Source organism: Leptodactylus fuscus, chromosome 7, assembly GCF_031893055.1.
Source record: "Leptodactylus fuscus isolate aLepFus1 chromosome 7, aLepFus1.hap2, whole genome shotgun sequence".
NCBI lineage: Eukaryota > Metazoa > Chordata > Amphibia > Anura > Leptodactylidae > Leptodactylus > Leptodactylus fuscus.
In genome coordinates, this window is record NC_134271.1 from 64057140 (window position 1) to 64078845 (window position 21706).

Here is a 21706-nt window from a genome sequence, read left to right on the forward strand (position 1 = left end):
GCTAGGCTCTGGTAACAAGTTCTCGTTAAGGTGGTTATAGTACAGTGGGGCTACTACGTGGGTGCAACATTTTTTTTTTTTTGGAGGCAATACTTGCCAAAATCCATTCCCAGAAAGCTCTCTCCTATTGTCCTGTCATTGACCAGTGGAAGGTGAAGGCTTCCTGCTTCAGTTATATTCATCTATCTGCATCATGACACGCTGGTTGAGAATCGCAGGCCTACAAATTTAAATGTTTGTATTCATGGGAAAACCCTTTTAAGCCCTGTAGATTTATAGTGAAGACTTTATACATCTAAAAGTTTTATAACTTCAAATCAGGAAAGAGAAGTACTATGGCCTCTTGTCTCTGGAAACGGAACGTCATCAGAAAATGTGCCTGCCCCAGGCATATGGGGAATGTTTTTTTAAAGTTTTAACCTTCTTGACCCATTCTATCTTTAATATGTAAATAGTCCCATTGGGACTAGGACACTGAATTTCTTCAACTCCATGTTGAACTCTGCTGATGCCTGCTGTCAAATTTTCACCAGTCTGCAAATATAAAAGCAAGTAGACTTGGTCTGAAAGAAGTGGTTATTTTAAACCTACACATGGAATAAGAGATCTTAAAATTTATCCACAACCCAACAGTTAGTTAGACTTCAATGTTGGTGCTGTACTAAGTTTTAAAAAAAAAAAAAAATCAATCTGAAGAGGTAGATGAGACCACTAGACAGCTTTAGACCCTGTCGAATGGGAGACTTAATGAAACAGTAGGGTGGTGTATTAGAGTTCCCAAATGTTATACTGGAGATTTACTAGTTTGGATGTGTCAGATGCATTATATGCCATATTTCTGGTGCAGTGTTGCATTTCATTTTAGCCCTTTTTCAGACTAAAAATTTACAAGGGGAGAGGATTGAGCAATAGTTAAGTTTTCACATTAAAGAGTCAGTGCAATTCTAAGTGCCATTTCCAAGGGAACAGATCCACATTTGCTGATAGGTTTGTGTTGCAAAAACTCTAGACTAATTTGTTCCCATTGTTTATCCTGCCATGTTCTGTAGCTTTCAAATGAGCTTTATTTTTATACTATAGATCTGTCGGTCAGTGAATAGAACCTTTAGGACTAGTTCACACGTAGGCAAAGGGGTGGATTTTGACAGCGGATTTAGCTTCAAAATCCGCCCCTTTACAATGGTGGTCTATGTAGACCACCGGGCTTTTTTTTCCCACTAGCGGCGGGCTGCCACTAGCAGAGAAAAGAAACGACATGCCCTTTCTTCAAGCGGAAGCCGCGCGGGCTCAGCCACACGGCTTCCGCCCCCGGCAGCTCCCTCCTATGTCGGCTCATTCATTTGAGCCGACAGCGGAGGGGAAAGCCGCGACGGTCGCAGCAGGCGGGTTTTGACGAGAGAGACGCGGCTCACCGCGTCTGTGTCAAAACCCGCGCGGGCAGTTCATGTGTGAACTGACCCTTAGTCATTACAATGTCATGGCAATTTAAGGCTGAGTTCACACTGGGTATTTTGGTCAGGATTGAGGCCAAATTCACCCCAAATCCTGGCCAAAAAGACAGTTCCCTTGAAATCAATGGGAGCCGGTCAGTTCTTTTTTTCCCGGGAGCAGTTTGTTCCGGCTCCCAGAAGGAAAAAATATATATATATATATATATATATATATATATATATATATATATTCTTTAGGCGGATTTGCCTCACGAATCCACTTGAAGACATTCCCTCCTCCTGACTAGGCCCATTCATTTGGGTCTAATCCAGAGTGGAGTGCATGACTGATGCGGTTGCAGTGCACCCGCATCCAGTCGCAGCTACCCGTATTTTGGACCAGAACCTGAGGCGGCCTCCATGTCAAATTCCAGTCCAAAATACCCAGTGTGAAGCCACCTTGAGAACATTTCACCAACAGTTCTTAGCAGGTTAAGGGCCCCTTCACACAGAGTATACACTGGCTGATTCTGAACGTGTAAATGTTCCGAATCAGCGGTGTTTAAAGCAGATCCCATTGCTTTCTATGGGAGCCGGCATACATGCACTCCCCGTAGAAATGAATGGGCTGCTTTTTTGAGAGATTTTTGGCTAACACGGTACAAGGATATTTTTTCTTTTATTAACTGATACCAAGAACTAAAATTGATGGTGGTAAAGTGTTCTCTTTAAAAGGGATTCTACCATTTATAAAAAAATATTGTAGATTACATAGGAATAGCCCTAAGAAAGGCTATTCTACCTTTAGAAGTCTTCTCTGCGCCATCGTTCAGTAGAAATCCCATTTTCGTCTATATGCAAATGAGTTAGTGCTAGAACTCATTTGTAAAACCAGGATTTCAACCAAACTGCGGCGTGGAGAAGACATTAAAGGTAGAAGAATGTGATCAAAAAAATAAATAAAAAAATTAATGGTAGAACCCCTTTAATGAAAGTATGAAGGTCACTGACCTTCATATAGATAAATCTGAATAAAAGGAACATGGTTGATCAGTTGTAAGTGGAAGTTAGCACTACAGAGACAAATGGATGAAACATCTGGTTTCGTGATTGTTTTTATTGTGTAAACCGTCATTTGCACAGGACAAGCCAGCACAAAACAGAACACAGACCTATGTGCTGGGGAGATAGGTCCACTAGCCCAGGCTCTGGTGACTGCTTTAGTACAGAGCGCCCCCTGCATGATATTATACAGTGCAGTTACATCTATGTTGTGCACAAAGGACAAATCCATACATCTTTTCCCCCCCCATTGACAACTTCCCATAGGAAGACACACAAGGACACGAAATACAAGGACAGACTACAGTCAGGAAAGTGCCTCTTGCTGAAAGCTAAGAACAGGACACAGGGACATCAGATGTGCAGCTGCTGGACCCTCAGTGATGGATCCAGGTCTAGCATCTGTGTTTCTTGTAGAAGTTAATGAGACCATTTGTAGAGGAGTCGTGGGAGCTGACGGCAGCATCAGACTCCAGTTCAGGCTCAATCTTCTTAGCCAATTGTTTCCCCAGTTCAACACTGAAAAGAAAAAAAATGCATTACTCACAACTGATATATATGGGTTGCCATAGATAAAGTTCCAATAGGTATGTTACATATACAGTGTCAGGAACAAATTTACATCTGCAGTCAGAAAAAAAAAATAAAAAAAAATGTATGAGTATGAAGTGGCCCTATAGACACTGAGTGCAGCTGAGCAGTAGGAAAGGACACCCAATTTAGGATTATGACTGTTTAACCCTTACAGACAACAGCAACCATGTCATCTAAGCACTTAAAGTAGACCGTCTACCCATGGTGCAATTTTGGGATGCTGAAGAAATTACCATTACAACCTGGGTTTAATAAAAAGGATATCACTTGACCAGTGCAGGAGTTTTATTACTAGATTGTAGAGTTTATAATACCTTTACCATTTGTCATACAAAAAAAAAAAAAATTTACATTTTTTTTTTTTTTATACATAAGTTTTGCAGTAACAGCCATACTGTTAGTGACATATGATGTACCTATTCAAAATCTGAACAAAGTCAAAGACATTTATAAAATTGTCTAGTAGAATCTATAGCTCACCTTGTAGATAAGCCACCACACAAGCCCTTATACTGCTTGTTTCATACACAAGAGCTGTTTGTTTTCTCAAGGGGGAGAAAAACCAAAACCTCACCTTTGGCTGTGCAGGATAGGGGGTCAATATGCAGAGTGTTTAATTTGACGTGGATTCTTAAAAGGGGCATTTTCATCCCAATCTTTTAGAATTTTTCCATAATCCCAGGCTGCGTCAGACTGGTATTTCAATCTCAACCATAAGTGATACTACTACTTTAAGGCCACAGCCCCACAGGCCAGAAACGCCACGGGGGGGGGGGGGGGGAATAAATAAGTTTGTAGCTTTTCAGTAACTGCAAAGTGGACGGGATTCATGCCGGCAGCTTTCCCGTGATATATAATTGTAACAAAAAGTCCAAAGGAAAACCTCACAAACTCTGTTCAAAGCGCTGCAGGAAGATTCGCAATGTGTTCACATCGCGCTTTATAGCTGCAAATCATCTTGTAGGGTCTTAGCCTAAAAGTGGGATTAAATAAAGTCACCTTCTTCCAGAAACCTTACTCTCCAATAGGTTATCCTTACTATTGCAACTGACTTCTTTCAACTGGGCCAAAATGTGCACCACATAGGCCATGGACATAAACATCCTTCAGATAGTTTAGTTACAAAATAAATATACTCACCCCCATTGGTCATAACTGTTAATGTCCCATACAACACCTTGAACGAAGATTTTGTGTTCATACATTGCTAGAAGAGAAGAAAGGCTAAAATGAAGTCGGAATATCAGATTGAGAACACATGAAACAGAAGTCTCAGGCTCCAGATCTGTATCATGGTAGGTTTCAGACAATGTACGCTAGTAGGAATCAGAATGTGACCGAACACTCACCAATTAAAGCTCCCAAGATGAAAGGGCTAAGTTTTGTGAACATAATAGAATTTGTTGGTCTGTTTCCTTCAAATACCTGTTTTAAGAAACAATCAGTTAGTCTAATAGTCAACCTCCTAAATAGTCCAGTGCATAACCCCATAAATCTGATGACTAATCCAACAAGTGCACTCTGAAGGGCCAGAGGGAAAATATGGGTGCCAATACAGAGAAGATGTAGGTCATTAGTGCTGCCACACAGTATAATGCCACCCTCTTTTGTACCAGCCCTGCCCTATAGTCCATTCACATCAGGAAACAATTATACACAACAATTCTGTAAACTGCTTGTTGATGGTTTAATATATATATATATATATATATATATATATATATATATATATATATCATTTTTATGATCAAGAAAATCCTCCATAACAAGTGTGAAACTGGTAGCAGTCTGGAGAACTAAAGGACAATGTAAGGCAGATTTACCTTGTGTGGAAGCAATTTCTCCAGTGCCTCTCCAGACAGCCCAGATGCTTGCAACTCAGCCTTTGCCTCTTCTGTAGACTTTCCCTTCATAAGTGCCTCAGTCTGTGCCAAGAAGTTGGCCAAAAGGATCTAGCACAGAATAAAACAGAAATGAGTCTCCACAAGCAAACAGATGACTTTGTGGTTGAAGTGTTCAGCTAAACAGTGAAGATTGAACATCGTTGCAAAGTGTATTTCCAAACCTCAGTTCAGTCATTGACAACTGTATTTGGTTACCAATAAGGCCCAGTTCATATCTGCATTTGGTATTCTGCTTGGGGAGCCCCCGAACAGAATACCAAAAGCATTAAAAAGCAATGAAAACACATGGACCCCATAGACTAATGGGGTCTGTGTGTTTTCCCTGCGGTGTCCCCACGAATCATGCAGAGACAAGAGTACTGCTTGAAGATTAATGCCACAACAAACAGCACTGATATGTCCCCAGTGTCAGAAGGGTGTTCCTCATAGTTCAGTATCATCGCTAGGCTGTGAAAAATGACTCCATCCCACATCCAACCCTCAGCAAGAAGGATTGATGAATAAAAGGCATGTCTAGCATAGCTCTTCTAAAGGCTATGCAAATATATGACACACACAATGATAGAATCCTTTTAACCACTGTCCAGTCGAGTCTTGTGTGAAAGTAACATTGGCCAGAAGATGGTTTATCAGGGTCAGTGGTTTATATTGAGATTTGGAATATTCCCTCTAGTATATAGTCATGTCTTACCTTGTGGTGAAGTCCATTACGAATAGGATGTTGGGTCTGTGCGGGAATCAGGAAGTCACAAGGGATCATACGAGTGCCTATGGTGGTTAAACACATTTCAACAGAGTAGTTTTCATTTGGTAATTGAATTAGACTGGTCTTACGACACGCACTCTTAACTGCAAGTTTCATCATACAGAAGTATTAGATGTAGCAGTTTCCACATTTCCCACTAGATTGGGATACCCAAGCATGTAACAGATACATTGTACCATGTTTAAATGTCTTTATAGTACTTGTAGCGATATTCATCTGAAGGTCTGCCATGTCTACCTGAACTATGGTTTGGCTCCTGAGCTGTGACTCTTCCCCTCTCTAACAGACACCCACAGGCATGACTTGACATGGGGGGGTGGGGGTATTTGTGTGAGGGACCCAATAGTGCCCCCACTCCCCCATAACATTGTTAAGGTCTGACTGTAAGCCAACTGGTTACAGCAGGAACATCCCTCCAATGTTCTCCAGATTTAGAGGAACAGATCAAATTACTCCTGTTTAGGCAAGAGCTTCTGCATATTTATTACTAGAGATGAGAGTACTGTTCGGATCAGCACGCTTGCATAGAAATGAATAGACGTAGTCGGCACACGGGGGGTTAAGCAGCCAGCCGCCGTCAAAGCCGAAGTACCAGGTGCATCCATTCATTTCTATGGAGCGTGCTGTTCGGATCGGCTGATCCGAACAGTACTTGCTCATCTCTATTACCAATTTCTAATATTAAAAAAAAATTGAGTCTTCAATAGTTGATACCTTTTTTTTAATGGCCAACTAAAAATGACAGATTGAATGCTTTTGAGATTATTCTTACATCCCTTCCTCAGGCATAGTTCATGCCTGAGGAAGGGATCTAAGAATAATCCCGACAACTTGCAATCTGTCATTTTTAGTTAGCAAATAAACAAAAACACTACTGAAGACTCAATTTTTTTTATATTTCATATCCACTGGCTAACAGTACAAAGATATTTTTTCCTTACCAATGTCACCATCACTAGACGAGGCTGCAGGGATCATTGAAGCAACACATCCATAGACTAGGGGTTTCCCCAACTTACTGAAATTAGGACCATCTTTCAGAGGAGACTCATTGGGACTACACTACTGTACTTCATAGAGTTATCAATATTTAGCTTCAGTTATGCTCTTCAGCTGTATACTACCTCTGTTCTCCTTGTATCAGCTTCACACATTGCTGTTATGCTTGGTTCACATATCAGTATGCCATCCGTCCATTTGAATTCAGTTTGAGACTAAAAATGGACTGATACACATACTGATTGTATACCGACACCTTTTTATGCTGATGGCAAACACTGTCCCCTAGAGGACAGATAAAGAGATTAAAAGTAGCAGTTGTAAACAGAGTAGAGATAAGGACTTATAATAAATGTCCTTATCTCTACTGTTTACGATTTTATACTTTTAATCCCCAATCTGTCCTTTAGGTGTTTTCCATCAGCATAAAAAAGGTGTCAGTATACAATCAGTATGTGTATCAGTCCGTTTTAAAGTCTCAAACTGAATTCAAACGGACAGATGGCATACTGATGTGTGAACCAAGCCTTAGACAGCTCCACTACCCTTCAGTATCTCCATGATCCCTACGCCACACACAGAAACCCCTCCCAAATTATTTTACTTCTCTGCTACCCCAATACCTCAATTCTGTGATTTTCATGCAATATACACGCCAACACAAAAAGCTGTTACAGCCACACTTTCCTTCCCTACCTGCATTTTCGTCTTTCCCCCATACAGACAGTCCTGGACAGCTTCCATACACTGTGCTATTGTACAAGCTCCACACCTACATGTGGCTGGTCATTACTGACAAAGGTATTTTGGCAAAATACCAGTAATATGTATTGTCAGCAGTCCTGTAGTTTGAACGAAATGTCTCAGCTCTGCTTGCAATCTCCTACCCCTGGAGGTATTTTGATGGATCGCCAAGGGTTTCAACCCACAGTTTTGTAAGCTACAATTGAGAAAGTGCTTGAATATAAGAGCCAGCCATAAGACCTACCCTGGTGTATGAGCTGGTAAAAAGCATGCTGTCCATTAGTTCCAGGCTCCCCCCAGACTACAGGTCCAGTGTTATAGTTGACACGGGTTCCTGTCTTTGTGATGTATTTGCCATTGGACTCCATGTCTCCCTGCAGGAAACAGAATGTAAGTGCTTTTTCCATTAACACCAAGAGCCTTCTACACGAGACAGATTTTAATCGTTACAGACCTGTTGGAAATAGGCTGCAAATCGGTGCATGTACTGGTCATAGGGCAGCAGAGCTTGAGTCTCACAGCCGTAGAAGTTGATGTACCAGACTCCCAGCATGGCCAGAATGACTGGGATATTGTTTTCCAGAGGAGAATTGTAGAAGTGATTGTCCTGTAATGCAGAAGAGTTGAGCACCCCTGCTGTATCAGCTGTGCATAGTAATGTACTGATAGCCAAGTATCATAAGATGTGCATTTCAACACAAACATATTAAAGAGACTTACCATCCAGTGAGCACCAGCAAGAAGCTTCTCAAAGTTGTCATAACCTGAAGGAAGAATATAGAACAATGGTCCTATAAAAGCAGTAAAGAGATCAGAAGGAAATAATGAGAAATGTAAATCAGAATAGATCCTTACCAACATGGAGGGCAATGGAGAGACCAATGGCAGACCAGAGAGAGTAACGACCTCCAACCCACTACAGGAAAGATTATACATAGCCATATATTACATCACAATATATTGTCTCCTAGACTTTTTTGTAGCCAGCATCTGAGGTCAGCACCAACATCACTGACACTGAACCAGTAAATGACCTTTTAGCATACAGTAGAGCAGCCACTTAGTAAACTGCAAGAAAGGTCACAGGAAAGTTCAGACACCAGAATAACCCAGCAGGATATGGTCATGTTACCAGCCAGCTGTCTGCAGCCTGGGTTGTGTACAGTGCAGGGAACCTCATACAGGGACTGACTGATCATCTATAGTCACTGTATACTCATGTATGTATGCACAGCTAGGACACTGGTGACAAGATACTAACAGCAGTCTCCAGTCTGTGGCACGCCTTATAGTGCAATGTTACAAATCCTAGTGTCGCTCTGTCAGTGCATGCTGGAAACTGGCTTTACAACAACCGCACAGCAATGGGTTACAGATTATTGCTGCATGATAACACCATTTTCAATTGGTTAAACTAAAATATTAGCCACTCCTATCAGATACTTACATCCCAGAACTCAAACATATTGGCCGTGTCAATTCCAAAGTCTTTTACTTTTGGCTGTAAAGAAAACAAACAGGCTCAGTAAGTGTTGGGTTAATGTAATGCAGTGCCCCTGCTTTTGTAGGCTACAACCCCCAGCATAGTCCAACAACTTTGGCTGCCAGGGCAAGCAATGGGGTTATAGTTAGTAACAGATGAGAAGCACTGACTTTTTTAAAAAAAATATATATTTAGATTTTTCCAGGTCACTTACTGCATTGGTAGACAGAGCAACAAAGTGCTTGGCCACTGCAGATGGCTGAAAGAGAAAAGAAATATTCATATAGAACAAAATCCATGACCAAAAAGTTATGACCTATTTAATAACATCCTAGACAGCCTCTAAACATTTGGAAATACCCAATGCCCTTATGTCTAGATTAAGGAAACTGATAAGCATTACATCACATACGAACAGTTCTGATAGCATAAAACCCTAACCACTCCACCCTTAAAGAACTCCAACAGTAAGGCCCCAGGCCCAGACGGCTTTACATATCTTTATTATAAAACGTTCCAGGCCAATTTGCTTCCTCATTTATGTCGCCTCTTTAATTCCTTTCTAGAAGGTGCCCCTATTCCCCAGTCAATGCTCCACTCTCACATTACTTTAGTTCCTAAACCCCGCAAGGACCACCAAGAGTGTTCTAACTAACGCCCTATAGCACTGTTGAATACAGACCTGAAGCTTTTTACTAAAATCTTAGCTAACAGACTGAACGCTTGGCTCCCATCCTTGATCCATAAGGATCCGGTGGGTTTCATTCCCTGAAGGACTGTGGATTTAATTGATGTAGCCAATCGCACTGCCACCCCTACTGTCCTACTGAGCCTTGATGCGGAAAAAGCGTTTGACCACCTCGACTGGTCGTTTATGAAAGCCGCCCTGGGTAGCTTTGGTCGGTCTGGGGCCTGTCTCACCACTATTGAGGAGCTCTATTCTTGCCCCTCGGCGGTGGTGAAACTCCTTAACTCAGTCTCTGCTCCGTTTTCCATTCATAATGGGACTCGGCAGGGCTGTCCTTTATCACCTCTTTTTGCCTTATGCATTGAGCCCTTGGCTGCCCAGATTCGGTTGAATCCTGATATTTCGGGTGATTTGGTTAGAGATAAATACTTTAAAATTAGTTTGTTTGCCGATGATGTTCTCCTGACCCTTACAAATCCCCATATTTCTCTCGCCAACCTTCTCCAGGTCCTTAAGATTTATGGAGATTTCTCCGGTTATAAAGTTAACCCCACCAAGACTGAAGCCCTCCCCCTTAATATTCCTACTGCTGATTTACAACTGTTTCGTTCCAACTTTGACTTTCAACGGCGGGAACGCTCTCTCCAATATCTTGGGATCCAGCTCTCCCCTTCCTACTCCACCCTCTATTCAGTTAACTACCCTAGCCTCTTTAATGAACTGAGAGCCCTCTTGGATAAATGGCGTCCTCTCCATATTTCGCTTATAGGTCGTATTAATGTGGTCAAAATGTCCCTCCTCCCGAAGCTCCTCTACTTTTTTGAAACTCTTCCGGTCGCAGTCCCTCACTCTGAATTGCGCTCCCTTCAAAAATCCATCTAAGTTTATTTGGAATTGCAAGCGTCACCACATACCCCGTTCAGTGATGCTGTCTGGTAGGGAGGAGGGGAAGGGGATTGGCGGTACCACACGTATTGCATTATTGGGCTACTCACTTACGCTGCCTACCATTTTGGTCAGCCCCGCAGGCCTATACCAAATGGGTTGAGAGAGAAACTCTGGATGGCTCCGATGCATCCCAATGCGTTTCTGTGGTACCGTTCCTCCCCCCTTCCGTCCACTCCCCTTTTGGATCCTATACGCTTCACAAGGGCCATTTGGATTACTTGCTCTAAAATCTTTACCCTTGCCTCCCAGTGTTCGTCCATGATTTCCTTTTTGTACAACCCCCTCTTACCGGAGGGACTTGCGTCAGCTTTGCTGCGACCATGGAGTAGGCTTGGCCTTTTCCGTGTCGCCGACTTAATAGACCCGCTCACGTTGGTGCTTAGGCCCTTTGAGCATTTTGTGTCAGAACTACATCTACCCACCACTGAATGGTTACATTACCAGCAGATTGTCCATTTTGTTTTTACCCAGTACAGCTCTCTGAAGGTGTCCCCACCAACTGTCTTTGAAAAACTATGTCGTGCGGGCACCTCTACTGCAAGCCTCATCTCTGGCATTTATGGTATCCTCTCCTCCTCTGGACGGCAGGGCCCCATATCGCATAAATATATGGAGAGGTGGTCTGGGGCCTTGAACAGGCAGATCTCCGTGAACCAATGGGAAATTATCTGGTCCCGTGAAGCTAAATCCTCCACCTGTGTTACGTTCAGGGAGACCCAGTACAAGCTACTTATGCACTGGTACCATACCCCAGCCTTGCTCCACTCCCTTAATCCTAACATTTCTTCCCAGTGTTAGCGTTGCCGGGCAGGAGTGGGTACTCTGTATCATATTTTTTGGGACTGTCCAGGGATCTGTCCATTCTGGCTGGAGGTCAAGTCCCTTACAGACGCTCTATTTATTCAAGGTGTCCCTTTAGATCCCCTCAATCTCCCCCCTGCTTATCTGGGTAAACCAACCTCTAAATTGTTTCTTTATCTCTGTACCGCAGCAAAAACTCTCATCGCTCTCCGATGGAAGAGGGCCTCTCCTCCCTCTGGCTCTGATCTTGTAGTCCGAGTTAAGGATGTCCATAGCATGGAGAACTTGACAGCCACACTTAACCATACTGTTGAGGCGTTCCAGGCTATATGGTCATCTTGGGACGCATACTGTATTTTGAATGGTCTCTGACTCCTTCCCCTTCCCTTCCTCCCCCACCCCCTCATTTCTACTCAGGTTTTTGTGATGTGTATACATTTCCAGTCTATTTGACAGTATATGCATTGCTTCACGTTCATGTTTTTTTAGGTTTTCAACTCTTGTATTGTATTTTACAAAAATCCTTTCAATAAAAGTTAGAAAAAAAAAAAAAAAAAAAAAAAAAAAAAAAAAAAAAACACCAACCCTGACCACTAGGGAATAATGAGAATTATAGGTGGGCAATGTTGCTGTTACTGCCATTAATATTGTCACAGACCAAAAGCCTTAGGTGTCAGTATAGGGCTAGATTAATATTGAGACACTAATGCCAGGATAGAGCCAAAAAACATTGGCTCATAGTTACAGGGTACATGTTCAAATATACTTACATCTTTGGCAGTATTCAGGAACCACTCCTTGGCAGTTTCAGCATTGGTGATTGTTTCCTGGGTAGTAAAAGTCTATAAAAAAATAAAATATATACAGTATAAAGAATATGAAGTGCCTGCTGACATGAAAACTTACACCTCTAGAGAGATTGTTTATATTGCAATCTAGATCTGTCCATTTTCTTTGCTGCATTTACCAATATGTACGCTAAATTGGATACGAACTAAGAATCTATGGTACACAATCAGGGGGTGTAAGCTATAGATGGCAGCTATATACACCCCTCATATACAGAGCAAGCCATTATACACTGTAGGTAGTGTAGAATTACTATGGAAGCTTAAAGTCACATCAGTCTCTGTCTAGCATTGTGTATGGGCAGCTGTTTACTATGCTATATGGGGGGGGGGGGGGGGAATTAAACAGAACTGGTCACCAGTCTGCTGTCTCACTAGTTATGACATCCCCCTGTCGCACCATCTATGTTAGCAAACTATGTGACCTTGCATAGCACCAGCCTGCTCAGGCAAACCAAGATTAGATCCTCAGTTGCACAAGAGGCCACAGCAGGGATTGGCTGAGGACGAAGTCCTATACATTTTTTTCCATACAGAGACCAGCAAGCATAGCAAGTAACAGCATTATACAAAGTTATTCTTTAATTTAAAAACCTCCCAAAAAAAAAATAAAAAATAAAAAATAAAAAATGTTCTCATGCCAGAAGCTCCACCTTGTTCTATACAGAACAAATCTGCAGAGTCATTACAGGTTTGCAATTTAGTTTTTTCCTTTACACTATTGTTATATGTTAGACACATAGCCCATACCAAGCCCTTATAACATTTCATTCTGCAAAAATGGTCATCTACAACCCATAGTAAACCGTACACCAACACATGGTAAACTGATATTTTCCCAACAGACTCCCTATGCAAAGTTCAGATGTGACTGGAGTCACATCTGAGTCGCAAAGCAGTGCAGAGTAAATGTTAATCATTACCTTGGATGCAACAATGAAGAGTGTGGTCTCTGGATTGAGTTCTGCCAGGGTTTTGGCGATGTGGGTTCCATCAATGTTTGAAACAAACCAGACCCGGGGACCACCTTTGGAGTATGGCTTCAGTGCCTCAGTGACCATTAATGGACCCTTGGAAGGACAGGCAGAGAGTCAGGTCTTCTAATGGCCAGATTATTAATTATATGGTTAAGAATGTGCAGCGCTTACCAGATCGGAGCCACCAATTCCAACATTCACCACATCAGTGATGGCTTTCCCAGTGTATCCCTTCCAGTCCCCACTGCGCACTTTCTAAAGAAAACCACATAACACATCACACAGTAATTGAAGATAAGAAATGAGCAGACAGAAACCAAAACCTGCACCATACCTGGCAAAAGGCCTTCATCTTTGCCAAGACAGCATTCACTTCTGGGGTCACATCCTTGCCATCAACCAGTATAGGAGTATTTGAACGGTTGCGCAAAGCAATGTGCAGCACGGCACGGTTCTAGAAAGGCATGGAAAGATACAAGATGAGGGATACAAGGGGGACTAGAGGTTTGTTGGGATATTTGTATACAACACTGCACCCCCACCTGCCTCTTATACGTTAGGTTGGCCAAACACCTTCAACAGCTAACACGCACGTACGTTTCTTTCACCCCAACATCTGCTAAATGAACGTCAGCTCAGCATTTAACACGCACTAGATTGTTGGCTAGCTCTGCTTTGGACGACATGCTTCTAATCTGCATGGTCTGATTTAGGCCAGTTGCAGATGCCTGTGCTGCAGAGAGCCTGCTATGAATTAAAACCATGGGCTGCACACAGGGACTCACAGTATGTGCTTCTGCAGCTCCCTTCATTAAAAGAATAGGAGCCACGGAAGCATGAGCTGCAAAATAGGACATGTCCCATCTGATGCAGCCTGGACTATCAGCCTGCAAAAGGGACCACGAGAATCACGGTCGTGTGTACAGGCCCATAGAATAGAGTCAGTGTGCCATTGCGAAATACATTGATAGCACACTGACCCACACCACGGTTGTCTACAAGGGGCCTAACACTGCACACACCACCCATTAGCCAAGAGGTGTATAAAGAGGAGTCACTGACTACATTGCACTGCTTATCACCTTCAGTGTATGCTGAAGACTAGTCCAATTGAATTTACCACCAGATTGAAAACCATGCCAAGCTAAACAGCAGATTGTACAGTTTACTATATTCAGAAGATTAGCCAGAATTTCTCTGATTTGGCATGGAGTGAAAGGAATCAAACACCTGGGGAGAGTCCAAACCCAGCCCTGTATAGTGAAAGGAAAATGCAACCTCAGGTGAGCTTGCAGTTCTTCTGCCAAACAATTCATGTCCACACCCTACCGCGCTTCTACCAAGATATGAAATTGCACTCACAAGAAAAGGGTGAGCTTTATAGTCATTAAAACAGACATTTTTCCCCACATATGTCAACTCCTATGTAACTAAGGCTTGTTCAGTCTCATATGGATTTTGAAGAGATTTTGATGCATTTCTGAATAGGTTTTTATTGTCAAAAAAAAAAAAATAAATAAAATATGAACAGAGGTGAGAAAGGATGGAGCTTTTGGTACTTTAGCCTTTTCCTACAACTTTGCAAGTCACAGTAGATGTGTAGTTACTAGGATATGGTTAGTACCTCAGTGAAGTTTATCTTCTCAGCAGAGAACATGCGTTTTCTGGCATCCTCAACACCTCTTGAATGGGCCTGAAACATGTAAAAATAGAGCATTAGTCTGAGTCCGATACTTTAGAATCACAACCTAGGAGAGAACACAAAAAATACAATGCAACTAAGAGCAGAAACAAGTGAAGCATGGTTTAGCGATTCCACGTCAGCAAGCCTTCGGGTAAGTTCACACAGAGTTTTTTGGTCAGGGTTTTGGCACTGTCAAAACCAGACCAGAAAATGCGTGAGGAGTTTCCTGAGGCGTTTTTTTGCCATTTGAAGTGTTTCCGAGGAGTTTCCTCTTGGGATGTGGTCATGAATTATATTTTAAAAAAACCGCCTGGCGTTTCCTGATTAGGTTTTTGCCAAAAACGATTCAGGTCCCGTTTCTGACCAAAAACATGTGAGCAGGAAAAACCAGCTCACATTGACTTGCATTGAAGCCATGAGCCAGGAAAACGCTCAGGCAAAAAAAAAAAAAAAAAAATTGAACATCTCGCTTCTTTTTTGCTGCCAGCGGAAAAAAATGCTAGTGGAAAAGACTCAGAAGCGTTTTGCATACTTTGAATGGTGCAGTGTCTTTTGGGTTTGGAGGTGGATTTCTGCCAAAACCCTGACCAAAAAACTCCATGTGAACTTAGCCTTAGTGTGCAGAGTAACAAAAAAAAACAAAAAAAAAAACAAACACACCACATGAGACTAAGTCAGTGTGCCATCTAATTAAGTGAACAATATCAATGCCTACATGAAACATTGTCTTAAAACATAATAGCCACAGAATTAGACAACTTATATTTCAGTGTGATCCTTGATCAGTGATAGGATCAGCATTAATACGAACAGAGGACATTTACACAGCCCAATCTTTATATTGAATAAATTCATATAAACCTGTCTAGCCTTGTTGTATTTAATAAACGCCCATTTTAGGCCGGGGCCCCATGGGACGTAAATGCCACAATTTGCCCGTAACGGAGACGCTGCAGGAAAAATCGTGGCGTTGTACAGTGCAGGCAGAGTGGATGGGATTCATGCGAATCCCATCCCCACTTTACGAAAGAAATCGCAGTGCAGAACCGTTGCGGCTTTGCAAATCGCAGCATGTCAATTATATCTACGGAAACACCGGCGGCTTTCCTGTAGATATAATGTTAAGAGAAAGTCCGCAGAGGAAGACTTCATGAACTTTCTCTTAAAAGCGCTGTGGAAAGAACTGCAATGCGATCATGCCCATGTGGCCTTGGCATGTTCCTTTCATTTGCTTCAAGGTATAAAAGAAATTTCTGGCACCTGAGCAGGCTAGCTCATGCCCAGACAATGTCATGCCTCATATCTCCCCTCCTGGAGCAACAGAGCCCTGTCCCAGGTAGATAGGCCTGAAATGCTGACTTCAGCAAAGGTGCTGAAGGTTGCTGACCCCAGGTCTAGATTATAGTCGGCGACTGACACCAGTGATCATCCAGTTAGTGGCACATTAGCCTGTAATGTTATATATACAGGATGCAGGTGATCTCAGCAGCAGTGACATTAATCTACATCATCAAGTTGGCCTTATTCACTTGTCAGACATTGGGGGTCCTCATTTAAATTTGGTTAACAGACATTAACCAATGCTGAGAACTACAGTTTCACAACACCTGGAGAGACATGTTAAAGGTCTAGCTATCCTAGACCAAGATTGCCACATACTGTAAAATTCATGTAAGAGTTCTTGCTGAATGTTTTCTTAACTACAAGAGGAATTTGTGGTTCTTTGTAACATTGCTCTCATCTCCTTTGTTGCACCATTTATTAAAATTAAGAAACATACTTAGGAGTTTCCTTCTAGCCACAAGGGCTGCATTACAGTGATAAGAGGAGAGTACAGGGCAACAACTACACGGCCATGAAGTCCATAGTGGTCAGTACACTGTCCGTCAAAGGGCAATGACTAGGATAATCACAAGTCAGGACAACTGTACCCCTAACTGCAGCCCAAAGCACAAGCCAAAGACGGTCACAGCTTGTTGTCACATCTATATACTTGGTAGCTGATACTTTACCAGTTCTAAGAGCATTTTGAGCACTTCTTCAGTGACCAGGTTCTTGGAGTAATCCACCAAGATGTCTCCTTCTCCAGTGGCAAGGGTCTTGCTGTGTAGGAAAGACAATAGTGTTAAGGCAGTCCTCCACTTCCCCCTAGTATATTTATCTGACCCACATGTTACAGAGTAAATTAAACTGAAATATACGGTACATTTTCTATATATGCCTCTTTTGTAGATTTAGCAAAAACAAAATTTTAAGTCTTATGCAAATTAAGCTATTAGTGCACTGGAGGCGGGCCTTCAGCTCCTTGCAGAACTGCTTTTGTCATTTAGTCCCCTACCATCATCTGCCTCTGCTAACCTGTGCCACAAGACCATTCACCCACTGCCATGACAGCACCCATCCCACTTTAGAAGCATGAGCATTGCTCTTATAGCTGAAAGCCCACCCCCAGTGCACAAATTGCCTAATGAAGCAAGCTTTCACATATCCTACTTGTGTAGCAACAGCAACTTTCCATGTTTTGATAGGATGAAAATATGGCTCCATAGAAAGTGGTTCAGTGGAAAGTTAGATGCAGATTTAGCCGTGAAAAACAGCAGAGAATTGGGCATGAAGTGTGGGAAAAAAAAAACAAAAAAAAAAAACTGCATAACTCTTAAGAGAAAAAAAATGAATCTGTGATATCACTGACCACTATAATATGGCAAGCTTGTTATAGGCCCTGCAAAATGGTCAACAGACCACTGAACATAGGGCATCGTATTACAGTCAGTGCATACAAGAGGTCCCATAGGCTGCCATACAGGACTTAGAAGTTTTTTTTGTCAGTCTGGCTTGGAGATAGAATGCATTACTGAACATTGACTAGGCAGCACCATCTTAAAGCAACGGCAGGTCACTAAAATTTGCCTTCACATTAAGAACTGTGGGGTTAAAACTTCAGGAGTTTGGACAACCCTAAGAACGAAATACAGATTCAGTGCAGTGATCTCCAAACCAGCCAGTCCCAATTAATTTTATAGAGATATTAAGTCATAGTCAAGGACTTCGATCTGTGACATTGTTACCAGGAAAGAAATGGAAGACAGGGCAGGTCCAAATATCTGGTGGCATAATGTATGTGTATTTATGCCCTGCACCATATTTGTTACATAGGCTTCAAATGAACAAGCTGCTTTCTGTTGAACCAAGAGCATAAAATATTAACCATGAGAACCAATGGAGCGTGAACCTGCATGTTTATGCCTGACAAGAGCACAAACTGGCATGACTCTGATATAGTACTACAGAAGAGAACGAAGGTATACCAGGATCTAAGGTCCCTTCGGGCTTTTGGTTTTGTGTGCCCTACCACCATCTTAAACTCTACTTGTTGACAGTGTCCCATGGAGCAACCTATCCCTGTATGTCAACATGCCAGCCTTACCCCATCTATAACAAGTAGTATGAAACTTCCTCCATACAATGTTACAAAATTACAGTTAAGCCTTAACCCTGCTGTGAAATCTGTAGCTGGCAGAACAGAGTTTTCCACACAGCTGTCCTCTCTACCGAGTGATCTCCATCCGCAGCGACCAGGTCAAGCAGGGTGAAGAAGCCACAACTGTGAAGGTTATGCTAAATATAACCAAGGGGAGAGTACTGCATACAGTAGAATGCAAGTGTAGTACCAGACCTAACCGCCCATAATAACCTGCAGGGGTCACATACCCCTACCAAACAAATATAATCCTTACCAGATATTTCTACCTCCTTATTCCCACGTCAACTATAGATGAGGGCCTCTATTAAACAGCAATATAGCAGCGACTGTACATTTCCAAGATGCCTTTGTGACTGATGAAGTCATAGTGTAAATTTAAAAACTGCTTTTGGAAATTAAATTCACTTGCCCCTGCTATAGAAGTAGGATGACTGGTGCATACTTGCCAGACAGCATTTTGGATAGTTTTCCTATAGCCTGAAGTTACAAAGCTGAATGATTGAGTCGTTGCATCTTCCAATATCATTTTGTAATAGTGTTAAATGAGCAGCTCAGGCATCGCACATGGGGAATGCGGCAGACCTCATAGGATTTATTAAGATGACTTGCAAGAACTTAGTGGCATCTTGTAACAATATTCCAGTTTATATTTATATATCCTGTTTCTAAAATCATATATATGCACACACACACACACAACCCTTTGACGATGTATTGTGGGATTTATTTTGTGCTGTTGATACAGTTTACTACTGTGTAGTGACATGGGAGTCTATAGCCCTGTCCCACTCTTCACAGACCACTTTAGGTCTGATAGGAAGCAAAGGCGGCACAAGAACTACGTTGAGCCATGCTGAAACACCACAAGCCAAAGGAAAGACCAAGTTAATTTTTATTTATTTATTTTTTTAAAGTTCCTGCCAAAGCTGGTCCTAGTGGGGCCCATTACAAGTACCGCTATACCGCACCATGGATGCTTGTCATATATATGGTAATAATGCGGACAGACAAAAACGAGAGTCAACCACATAGGAATCTAGGAAACTGACTTCATGAATTTGTACATCACTAAAACATTGCCATCTCCAATCAACAGGTTGAGAATATGAGTTTTACAGTAAGGATGCAGAACTAGTCAGAGATCAACACCCCCTGCAAGTCTAAGGGGGTGGGGGTCTCCATCACAAAGATGGAATTCCCAGCATGCTTACAAACAGTAGATCTAGCCATGTCGGAAATATATAAAACCTCCTAGAAACTAACCAAGTGGTGACACAAGCGCAGGCCTACAGGACTCCTGCAATAAGCTGTACAGGAAAAGCAACAGATCCCCCAGCATGAGCTCATAGCTGCAGAGATGTGCCCTGATGCACGTACTAACCCACAAGGATGAATGAAGGGCACACAAACAGGCTCAGGTCACTGATGCTAATTCATTGCAATGCATTCCTGAGGGGTCCTACACCCTCCTCCTGCAGGGACCCCCCTCCCAGCACACAGCAGCCCAGTCATTAACACTTCTGATGCCGCCCCCAACACAGCAAAGGTCATATTACTGCATCTAACCAAGGGTATACCTTGGCTGTAGTGACATGGGCTCCTAAAGCCAACCTCATGACTATAGTACTATAATGGCTTCCTGCATTAACAAGTCAGGGGGTGTCGCAGATGAAGGGCTTACTATGCCAGGTAGCAGCTAATCCCTTTGCTTGTGAGAGTTAATAAGGCAATTCCTCCCCCGAGACAGAGGGACGGAACTGCTCACTGCAGGAATACACACAATGATTTAGCAAGTACAGCACAATAGTGATGTCTGTGTGAGGTGACAGGCCGTAAGCATTAGAAGACTCCCCTTTACCTAAACTTGTCGAACCTCCCCTTCTCGGCCTCAAAGAGCTTCCTCAGGTTGAGGGTGGCATGGTTGGCTTCGTAGAACTTGGCGAGCTTTTGGTAGACGGGGTTACTGGTGAGAGACATGGCTGAGCTGTGCCCTGAGTGCTGGGGAGAGCAATGGAAGAAGAGAATGACACAGAACCCGGAGCTGAGAGATGACAAGAAGTACGGGGCCGACTACGCCTCTTATAGGGAAGCAGTGCTGTATGAGGAGGCGGGGACACGCCTACCTGATGACAACACATGCTCTAGTAACAGCCAATAGCAGGCTTCCTAGAGCCAAGCCCACTCCTGCTGTAGTCTGTCACTGTCACTGGAGCTCTTCTTCATAAAGCTACAAATAGCGGCCATGTTTATGTAGATCAAAGTGCAGTGACAGATATTGGTTATTGTCTTCACCAATATGGTTCCTTCCGGAGACTGAATAAGGGAGAGCGGGTGAAGAAGCAAAGAGGAGGAGGGGGGTGTCAGCCATTTTATGGACCATGTCCTATCAGCTAACATCCTATGGCTGCTAATTTGCAAGCCAGCTGGCTGAATAAACTAGCTGGATATTGAGCAGCTGTGTGTGCATGGGAACCCCTTCCCCTCAGCTGGCTTACCAGTCATTGGTGGTTCGGGGAGGGGCGGGGCCTCCCCCAGGCTTATCCAGGGCAGCTGCTGGGCCAAGCAACTTTAATGACAGGAGACTTGCTCAGAGGAAAGGCTGACCTGGCGCTGGCAGGACCTACAAGACTAGGAACAAGGAGCTGCTGCATCAAAAAAAAAAAAGGAAAGGGTTAGCAAGCTGGCTGGTCCCCCCTCAAGTTGAGCGAGGCACCAGTACAGGGGGCTCCTTTTCCACTTACAACAGTTCCCAACAGTTCTGGCTGGCTTCCCCCTCCTCTAATTAATTTTCTGCTTCTAAATGGGGAAAACACTTAGACGATAGGGTATGTTGTTCAGCCTTGTTTAGATTAGGGTTAGATGTGTGTCAGGAGGTTGCAGTACTGGATGGGCAGGGAGATTCATTGCCTTTAGTATTTTAGGCAAATATACTGTACATGTATCTGCAATGTACCTCACGCTCTAGCTGTAATAATTATGGGCAAAAGACCCTAATGCCCCTCCACATGTGGCATCTGAAACCGGCAATGCGAGAGACCATAACCTTGTAACGCCTAGTCACTGAACCATGTGAACGCTTAAATTTTTGCCTAACAAAATTAAATTGTCATAATGGGACCAGTTTAGTTATTTTGTACATTGTACTAGGATACATTAAAGGGGTTGTCCCATCACAAGGATCCTATCTATACTGCTGGTTAATGTGAATGTAAGACTTTTCCTAAATACATTGCTTCAGCAAAACTGCTTTGTTTGTTCCCTATCTTACTTTATTCATTTTTTTTTTTTGACATA

General features: G+C 42.7%; 1 protein-coding gene across 1 annotated transcript; it reads right to left on the reverse strand.

Annotated features, from left to right (window-relative positions):
• Positions 1-2532: 2532 nt before the first annotated feature.
• On the reverse strand, positions 2533-20481 carry GPI (glucose-6-phosphate isomerase). Its single transcript, XM_075282022.1, has 18 exons — positions 20271-20481; positions 16941-17031; positions 14869-14937; positions 13579-13698; positions 13416-13499; positions 13191-13337; positions 12190-12261; positions 9197-9241; positions 8947-9000; positions 8355-8415; positions 8220-8263; positions 7954-8106; positions 7744-7873; positions 5682-5758; positions 4910-5038; positions 4436-4511; positions 4227-4293; positions 2533-3011 (listed from the first exon to the last, which is right to left on the reverse strand). Exons 1-18 carry the CDS (start codon positions 20387-20389, stop codon positions 2888-2890), a joined length of 1662 nt encoding a protein of 553 aa, XP_075138123.1. The 5' UTR covers positions 20390-20481; the 3' UTR covers positions 2533-2887.
• Between the last annotated feature and the right edge of the window lie 1225 nt (positions 20482-21706).